At 42.1% G+C, this 9,677-nt stretch overlaps 2 protein-coding genes across 2 annotated transcripts in view; one reads left to right on the top strand and one right to left on the bottom strand.

The window, feature by feature from the left end:
• Positions 1-1,619: 1,619 nt before the first annotated feature.
• NQO1 (NAD(P)H quinone dehydrogenase 1) lies at positions 1,620-8,948 on the top strand (the record flags this gene model as incomplete). The annotated part of the gene is given in 3 exon segments (XM_032614760.1): positions 1,620-1,788; positions 1,899-2,029; positions 5,034-8,948. Coding segments are annotated over 3 exon segments (606 nt in total), but the record flags the coding sequence as incomplete, so codon positions are not given.
• NFAT5 (nuclear factor of activated T cells 5) overlaps positions 6,247-9,677 on the bottom strand; it is a 138,200-nt gene continuing 134,769 nt past the window's right edge. Inside the window, exon 16 of the transcript XR_004347119.1 lies at positions 6,247-6,258. The gene's annotated coding sequence lies outside the window, so the exon portion shown is untranslated. The remainder of the gene's footprint in view (positions 6,259-9,677) is intronic.

The following is a 9,677-nucleotide window of genomic DNA, read 5'->3' as shown; positions in this document are numbered from 1 at the left end:
AAAGCAAAAATCATTAGAAGCAAAAAACAAAGTTATCCATAATCACAAATAGTTTACCGTTTGATGTGTCCTTCTAGGTCTTGTTTATGTAAGTAGCTACACAACTAAGCATCCATTTTTATGTAAATAAGACCATACACGAATATCTACCATTTCAAAGTCCCAAAGCTATGAGTATTTTCACAACCAAGAATACACTATACCAACTCAGTCTGGAAGGGAAAAATGTAATTCTGCCTTTCTTGGCGACAAAAATTTCATAAAAGACAAAAATGGCAACAGGCCTCTAGATAAAGATATTGGCAAGAGTTATGATTAAAATACTGCAATCCCTTAATGTTCAATTAAAAATGAGACATAAAGCAGCAGAGTGCACAAAGCATCCTATACTATTCTTTTTTTTTTTTTGGTGGGTTTTTTTTTTTTGAATTTTATTTATTTTTTTATATAGCAGGTTCTTATTAGTCATCAATTTTATACACATCAGTGTATACATGTCAATCCCAATCGCCCAATTCATCACACCACCCCCCCCCCCACCGCTTTCCCCCCTTGATGTCCATACGTTTGTTCTCTACATCTGTGTTTCAATTTCTGCCCTGCAAACTGGTTCATCTGTACCATTTTTCTAGGTTCCACATATATGCGTTAATATACGATATTTGTTTTTCTCTTTCTGACTTACTTGACTCTGTATGACAGTCTCTAGATCCATCCATGTCTCAACAAATGACCCAATTTTGTTCCTTTTTATGGCTGAGTAATATTCCATTGTATATATGTACCACATCTTCTTTATCCATTCGTCTGTCAATGGGCATTTAGGTTGCTTCCATGACCTGGCTATTGTAAATAGTGCTGCAATGAACACTGGGGTACATGTGTCTTTTTGAATTATGGTTTTCTCTGGGTATATGCCCAGTAGTGGGACTGCTGGATCATATGGTAATTCTATTTTTAGCTTTTTAAGGAACCTCCATACTGTTCTCCATAGTGGCTGTATCAATTTACATTCCCACCAACAGTGCAAGAGGGTTCCCTATCCCATACTATTCTAATAGTTTTATTTTTTAAAATGTAGATCTTTAATTTGCCAGCAAATTGTTGCGTATGTGGTATGTTAGTGGGATAGTTAAAACCCAAAACTTTAATACAACAGACACACTGAAAAGCGCACAAGTTCTAAGTGAATTTTCACAAACAGAACACACACTTGTGTAATCTGCACCCAGATCGAGAAATAGAATACGGCCAGCACCCCAAAAGCCCATTTGTCCCCTTCTAGTCACTATCCCCTGATGGAGGGTAACTGCTATACTGACTTCTAACACCTTACATTAGTTTTCTAAGGGGATAATTTTATTTTCATGCAGATGGCTGCTTAAGTATGCCAACACCATTTATTAAATTAGCCACCGTTTTCCCAGTGAGTTAAAATGCCTCCTTTGATTTTTGGTACTTGTAAGGAGAAAATATATTTTTTGATGCAGTGGATGGATTGCATAACCCAAGGTCTAACAAAGTCACGTCTTCCATTATGGCTCCCAGCCGGGCTCACCTGTAGCCAGAGCTTTGCTGGTTGGTGACTGATTTTCTCCATGTTCCTTGTGTGTGTCTAAATAGTTAGAAAAGCACTGATCCTACTGGCCCACTCAGAAAGGACATCCTTCAACTATGCCATGAAGGAGGCCGCCGTAGAGGCTTTGAAGAGGAAAGGATGGGAGGTCACTGTGTCGGACCTGTATGCCATGAACTTCAATCCCGTCATCGCCAGAAACAACATCACAGGTGGGAGCAGCTCTCCCCTTTAATTAGGTCTTTGTGGAACTTCTCGCCTGTGGGTTCTCTGGCCCCACCTTGGCCCCTCTGGCATCAGCCTCTCTTTTTCCTCTCTGCAGGTAAACTGGAGGACCCCGGGAACTCTCAGTACCCTGCCGAGTCTGTTCTAGCTTATAAAGAAGGCTGTCTGAGCCCAGATATTGTGGCCGAACAAAAGAAGCTGCAAGCCACAGACCTTGTGATTTTTCAGGTGTGGTTAAGACATCAAAAGGGGTGTTGGGACACTTGCGTTCTTTTTGTCCTAGACCTGGCACCTAATTAGCTATGTAATCTTAGGAAAGTAACAGCCACTTGACCGCATTCTCTGTAGAGAAGGGTGATTACTTCAAAGGCGCAGTGTTACACAGATTTACAGATGTCGTGAATCTGGCTGTATTACTCTTTGAAAATATGACTGTGATGGCAGAGATGACATTTGAGCCTTGAGCTTTTTTTCCCTAGTATGTTTAATCTTTTTCTTCAGTTAGTTATTTCTTGTGGAATCACTCAAGTTTGCAATTCTCCCCCGCCCCCATCTCCATAAGCATCCTGAAAATAGTTTGTGGAGCTGCTATCTGGAGGATTTGGACTCCATAGAAAGTTCATTAATCCCCCTGAAGGGTCACTGAAAACGAGATACCTGAATTGGGCAGAGAATGATATTCATGTCCCCGTGGATACCCTGCAGAGAGTACATGGAGCCACTGCCACCAGTGGAGATGGAAAGCACTGCCTTCTTATTCTGTAAAAGAAAAGTCATTACCTTCCACATCTCCTTGGTGACAGGAAGTTAATGAAACAGCCCCAGGGGAAAGAACACAAGGGTCCCCCCTCCCATCTGTTGTTTATGTTACTTCACACATTGGCTCCTCTGAGCCTCATAGTATTGACTCTGCAGAAGTACCAGCCTGGAAGATGGTACACAGAGGGGCAGGCCCAGGATTCCATACTCCTGGATGTGGCAAATCAGGTGAAGGCTGTCATGGTAACACAAAATCAGTGCTGACTGCTGGTGCCTAGGTGGAGTCATTTCTTGTTTTTTATCTATCTCCACACACTGCTAGGCATGTATCTAGGCTTGTAATCCAGGAGCTCTAAAAATGTTTCTTGTATAGTTTTGGGTGTCTGCAAAATGAAGACAGACTGACTTTTTTATTATGAACAATTTCAAACATACATAAAGAATAGAAAATAGTATAATGATGCATCCACCACCCAGCTTTAACTCTCAGTATCCCCTCACTCCTGTTTTTTCCTGGAGTATTTTAAAGAAAATCCTGAACATCATGTCAAAATATCTATGAAAATATCTATTAAAAATTTTGGGAGAGACATGCATCTCTCCCTAAGGGACCTGGAGCCTGATTTTGGTATCTAATTGTGCTCAAAACTCTGCCTCAGGACAGAATCTACCTAGAATCCAGGTGTTAGAAAAAGCAGAACCATCAACCTACCCGGAAAGGTCCCTTGTCATACATGGCAGCATACGAGTAAGCAAACTCCCCTATGAGCACTCACTCAAACCAGCCTTTCAGGATGGCAGGGACTCCAAACCACTGCAGGGGGAACTGTGGGGCAGAGGACAAAGAGGTCAGATGGGGAACACCCCCAAAATAGAAGACTTAGGGTGCTTTGCTGCTGCCCATGATGTCACCGAGGGGTGAACTTTCTTCAGGACCTGTCATCCCTTCTGGAGGAGTTAGCACATTCAAGGAAAGAAAATTTTAAAGAAAAGAAAATTATTGTCCTTGGTCAGTCAACTTGACACTCCTGTTTCTGCCTAAAAATACAAATATTGGGTGGGTGTGAAGAAACACATGCAATAAGATTTGCTTCTATGAAATCACGTTTGGCAGCCAAGTCTGAACAGCAAGGATTGCAGGCAAAGTTGGCTTCAGTGTGTGTTGCCTAAATCAGTATTTTCCCAAGAGCTTGCTTTTGTGGGTGTGGTTTCAAAAATATGAAACCTGTACCTTGTGCTCACGGATTTAAAATCCTATCATTTAGAATAAACAGAACCACTCACATATGCAAACAAATGATCTGTGTGACTTAAGTTCATCAGGGAATTGCCATGAGAAAGACCTATTGGGCCTTGTCCTGGTAAAAGCTAAGCAAGGACATACCAGTATTTCTTCTTCTTCTTGACTCACTTAAAGGCAGTAACAACAGGAACATGCCCAGAGGTTAAAAAACAAAACTAGGACAGAGAAAGAATTTTTAAGACTTGATAGGTCTCTCTTTGAAGGGTGGTTGACCTACAGGAAAGGGGATAAGGAAGTGGAGTTTTAGGACACGACTGAGAATGAGACCTGTATTCTCATCCTGAATCTGCCAGTAATTTGCCTCATCAGTAAAAAGAGGGGCTTGGGGTATCTCTAGTAGCTTCTCACATTCTCACACTTATGATGCTCCAATTGTGAGGGGCCAGCCAGATCTGCAGCTTTTAGGATAAATGTGCAGGTTGTTTAGGCAAGTAGATTTGGTCCCTTGTGAATGTTCTACAGTCAGGGCTGAAAAAGAATTGGTTGGTTTGCCAGGTATTAAAAGTTTACTCTCTCAAGTTGTTCTTGGAGGGACTTCCCTGGTGGTGCATTGGTTAAGGCTCCGCGCTCCCAATGCAGGGGGCCTGGGTTCGATCTCTGGTCAGGGAACTAGATCCCACACGCATGCCGCAACTAAGGGTGTGCATGCCGCAACTAAGGAGCCCGCCTGCTGCAACTAAGACCCAGCGAAACCAAATAAATAAATAAATAAATATTTTTTAAAAAAGGGCCACCTATAGGATTAGGGAATTAATATTAACATTGGAGAATAAATGGTAAGAATAATTTATTAAGACTTGTCTAGTAATGTGGGGAGGCAGAGAAATGCACATGTGCATGCCTTGGCAAGGGTCAGTTGCCAAGAAGCTGAAACTCACCCTTAGGTAATAGAACTTTGGGCACTTTTGGCAGAGAATGCCAGGCTGGCACAGTTTCAAGGTTTTCTTCATTCAAAGAAGAGCACAGCTGAATAGGCTAAAATAGGTAACAACTAGGTACAGAAAGCACAAGGTGAGAGGGTGGAGCTATGAACTAATTTTCCAGGGTGCCTCAGGCCTCCACATCAGAGTGACCTGTTGGGAAACCCAGATTAACTTTTGTTGTTTGTATATGGTACAAGGTCTGTGGGGTTTGATCTGTAACTCACCTCTGTGCTTTGTGTATCCCCAGAGTGGCACTCTGCATTTCTGTGGCTTCCAAGTCTTGGAACCTCAACTGACATATAGCATTGGGCACACTCCCGAGGATGTCCGAATTCAGATCCTGGAAGGATGGAAGAAACGCCTGGAGAATATTTGGGATGAGATGCCACTGTATTTTGCTCCAAGTAGCCTCTTTGACCTAAACTTCTAGGCAGGATTCTTAATGAACAAGGAGGTACAGGATGAACAGTGAAATAAGAAATTTGGCCTTTCAGTGGGCCATCACTCGGGCAAGTCCATACCAACGGACAACCAGATCAAAGCCAGAAAATAAGATTCACAAGACTTGATTTCCTTCTAAAATATAGCCAAATCTAGACTTCTTTCTTGGGGTTCCTTGACTTGCTTTAGTTTTTAAGATTTGTGTTTTTCTTTTGCCACAAGGAATGGATAGAACAGACTATATTCATATATTTTTGTATAGTTTTGTTAAACATAACCGATTCTTTTTTTTTAAATTATTAATTTATTTATTTATGGCTGCGTTGGGTCTTCATTGCTGCATGTGGGCTTTCTCTAGTTGCAGCGAGTGGGGGCTATTCTTCGTTGCGGTGCACGGGCTTCTCATGTAGTGGCTTCTCTTGTGCAGCACAGGCCCTAGGCGCATGGGCTTCAGTAGTTGTGGCACGTGGGCTCTAGAGCGCAGGCTTAGTAGTGGCACACGGGCTTAGTTGCTCCGCAGCACGTGGGATCTTCCCGGACCAAGGCTTGAACCCGCGTCCCCTGCACTGGCAGGCGGATTCTTAGCCACTATGCCACCAGGGAAGTCCCAAATGTAACCAACTGCTATCATGGCAAAATCTGATTAGGCTCAAAAGGCCTCTCAGGCTTAGGACGTAAAGCCGGAGAGAAGGGTGTAGAAAGATCCCAGACAGTATTCTTTAAGGTCCTCTACACAATTTAATTCCTCTCTTTAGAGATACATTTTTAGGAATAAATCTGGCTAGAGAGCATCCAACTCCTCAATGATCTATTTTTCTTTTAATTACCTCTCTGTGGTTTATGGCAGAAGGGAATTGCTCAGAGAAAGAAATGACGAAATCTGTCTGACCTAAGGGACTTGTTTAGTAATTACTACTCTCTGCTTGTTTGTGAGATATATTGGCTTTAATTACTACACAATGACTATTATGCCTAATACGAGTGTCATTCTCCTTCAGCTTTTGTTGTTTCTATACAGTGCACACAGACACCTTGAAATGAAAAGCTAAAAAAAACCTCTTTACTTCAATCTTCTAATTTAATGTCTGCAAACAAACCAACACCTCTAAACACTACATCTGCTACAATGAATGAATTCACGAAAGCAAACAGTACTCCCAGTATCTAAAAACAGCTTGCCACAAACAGTACTTTATTTCAGATCCATGTAACTAACCTTCTGGAAGTTTTTCCTGTATCATTGATAAACTGATGACTTGCCCTTTAAGGATGTGTTTTGGTTTCATGAATTTAGGGACAAAATTGTGAGCCTAGAGTTTCATTAACTTTGGTGAACAATTTTGGCGTAACATTCTAACTTCGTATTTAAATGATTGAGGTGCACCTCTACTCGCTGTTGGTATAACCTAAGTAGAAAATGATGAAAGAACGCCCTCTTGTGGTGCATAGAAAGAAAACATGAGAAAATGATGCAAAGCAAGGTTGCATGAAACTGGCAACAGCCTCTTACCTGCCAAGGAAATGATGGCGTCAGGCTGGAGAACCTCATGTGCCAGATGCCAGCAGGCACTGGGTATTCTTTCCACAATATCCACAATGGCAGATGGCTGGGTGCTTCAGTTTGAAAACATGAAAATATTTACTGTTGCCTTCATCTTCACTGCAGTTTTATGTAAATTTCTAAAAGTTCCAAATGAAATAAATAAAATCCATTTCTACAAAACAGACCCACACTCACTGGTTTCAGAGAAGCTAGTGACAGAGGCATTCAGGCAAAAGTGGAATCTACTGGGCAAGAAGCAATCAGAGGATTCAGTGATAAATTGTGGCCAGAAGCCTATATGGTGACTTGGCTTGAGAGCTTGCCCAATAGGGCTGCTTCATTCTGAATGGCAAGGGAACCTACTAAGATTCTCTCAGGGAATTTAGAGGACATTAAAGGAGATCCAGGAAAGAGAGTGGTATATAAATCAAGAAAAACACAGAATGCAATAAACAAATGCCAAGGAGCAATATTTATTCTGATTTCCCTGATTTATTCTGATTTATCTAATCAATGGGCCAGGCATTCTTCTAGAGGCACTGGGAATACGGCAGACAAAAAACCTAGCCTCATGAAGTTTGCATTCTAGTAAAGAATGAGAGGAGAACAAATGTCAGTCAGGTGGTGATAAATGCTAGGAAGGAAGAGCAGGGTAAGAGGGTTAGAGATGGGATACGAGTTTTATACAGGGTGATCAAGAAAGATCTCTCCTATAAGGTTATATTTGGGCAAAGCCCTGATAAAGTGATAGAATGATACATGTAGGTCCCTGAAGGAAGAGCATGCCAGGAGTGATGTGAGTGCAAACCCACGAGGCAGCAGCATGATCAGTATGTTTTAGGGAGAGCAAGGAAGTTAGTGTGACTAAAGCACCGAAAGCAAGAGAGGGATAGGTCAGACACAAAGCTGGAATCAGACCACAAAGGGCATTACAAGCATTGTGAAATGTAGAGATAGGAAGTCACTAGAGGGTTTTGAGCAGAGGTGTAACATATGACTTACATTTAAATCTGGCTGGTATGTGAAGAATCAAGTATAAGGGGCAATGATAGAAGCAGGGAGAACTGCTGGGAAGCTGTTATGACAATCTAGGCAACAAATGCTTTGGATCAAAGTGACAGCAATAGATGTATTGAGAAGTGGTTGGATTCTGGAAGTATTTCAAAGGACAGAGTAACAGGATTTGATGATGGATTGGATCAAGGTCAAAAAACAAACCAACCAACCCTCAAAGGTATTTTGGCTTAAACAATTAGAAGAATGGAAATTCTATTTGCTTAGATGGGGAAGAATCTGCAAAGAGTATTGGCGGCAGAAGTTGGGAGTGGGAAGGGGAGAATCAAAATTTCACTTCAGACATGTTATTTCTGAGATGCCTGTTAAGACTGTCAAGTAGATAGTTCGATAATAGGAACCTGGAGTTAAAGAAGTTATGGCTGGAGATATAAATTTGGAAATTTTCAACACATAGTCTATAAAGCAATCTGACTGGATGAGCGCACCTAAAAATTGAGTTATGATAGAGAAGAGATCTGATGATTGACTTCTAGGGTTCTCCAATGTTAGGAGGTCAAGAAGACGAGAATGGAAAAGGCCAGTGAAGCAGGAGAGATGAGTGCGGTGTCCTGAAAGCCAAGTGAAGGAAGTGTTTCAAAGCGTGTCATATACTGTTGATAAACTGAGTGAAACAGCCTTCAGAATTGACTTTTGGGTGGCCATTGGTGATGCTGATGAGCTATTTCAGTAGAGCAGGGTGATAAAACCTGACTGGAATGGGTTCAAGAGGATGAATAAGAGAAAGTGGAAATAGTATGTATGGGGGATGTGGGGATGTGTGGTCAAAGAAAATTGTTTGATATTTTTAAGAGATGAGGGACATTACAGAAAATTTATATACCAGTGGGTATGACTCAGAGAGAAAGGTTTTGATGCTGGAGAAAGAGGACAATTATATATGTATATGTATATGTATAATTGAATCACTTTGAATCACTTTGCTGTACACCTGAAACTAACATAACATAAAATCAACTATAATCCAATATAAAATAAAAATTAAATTAAAAATTAAAAAAAGAAAGAGGATAATTAAAGGAACAGGAGCATGTATTTGAAAAAGCAAAAGGATATGGATCCAGTGCACCAGAGGCAGAAGAGCAAAGTAGCAACAGGACTGGTACACTTATTAGGCACTTAGCTCCTGTGTGCCAGGAACTAAGTAGTTTTACACTGATTAATTTACTTAATTCTTTTTTTTTTTTTTTTTTTTTTGCGGTACGCGGGCCTCTCACTGTTGTGGCCTCTCCCGTTGCGGAGCACAGGCTCCGGATGCGCAGGCTCAGCGGCCATGGCTCACGGGCCTAGCCTCTCCGCGGCATGTGGGATCTTCCCGGACCAGGGCACAAACCCGTGTCCCCTGCATCGGCAGGCAGACCCCCAACCACCGCACCACCAGGGAAGCCCTAATTTACTTAATTCTTATAACAACCCTAAGAGGATCATTCATTTTTCTTTCCACTTTATAAATAAAGAAATTGAGGAATGGAGAGGTTAAACAGTAGGTATAGGAGCCAGAACTTCACCCAAGCAGGCAAACTCAAGAGCCTATGCTTTTGGACTTCCCCGGCGGCACAGTGGTTAAGAATCTGCCTGCCAATGCAGGGGACACGGGTTCGAGCCCTGGTCCAGGAAGATCCCACGTGCCTAGGAACAACTAAGGCCGTGTGCCACAACTACTGGGCCTGAGCTCTAGAGCCCAAAAGCTGCAACTATTGAGCCCATATGCCCTAGAGCCCGCGTGCCTAGAGCCGATGCTCTGCAACAAGAGAAGCCACCACAATGAGAAGCCTGCGCACCACAACGAAGAGTAGCCCCCGCTCACCGCAACTAGAGAAAGCCCGCACGCAG

The sequence above is a fragment of the Phocoena sinus genome, chromosome 19 (assembly GCF_008692025.1).
Source record: "Phocoena sinus isolate mPhoSin1 chromosome 19, mPhoSin1.pri, whole genome shotgun sequence".
Lineage (NCBI taxonomy): Eukaryota > Metazoa > Chordata > Mammalia > Artiodactyla > Phocoenidae > Phocoena > Phocoena sinus.
The sequence above is the reverse complement of the archived record's forward strand: the minus strand, read 5'-3'. Positions and strand labels throughout refer to the sequence as shown.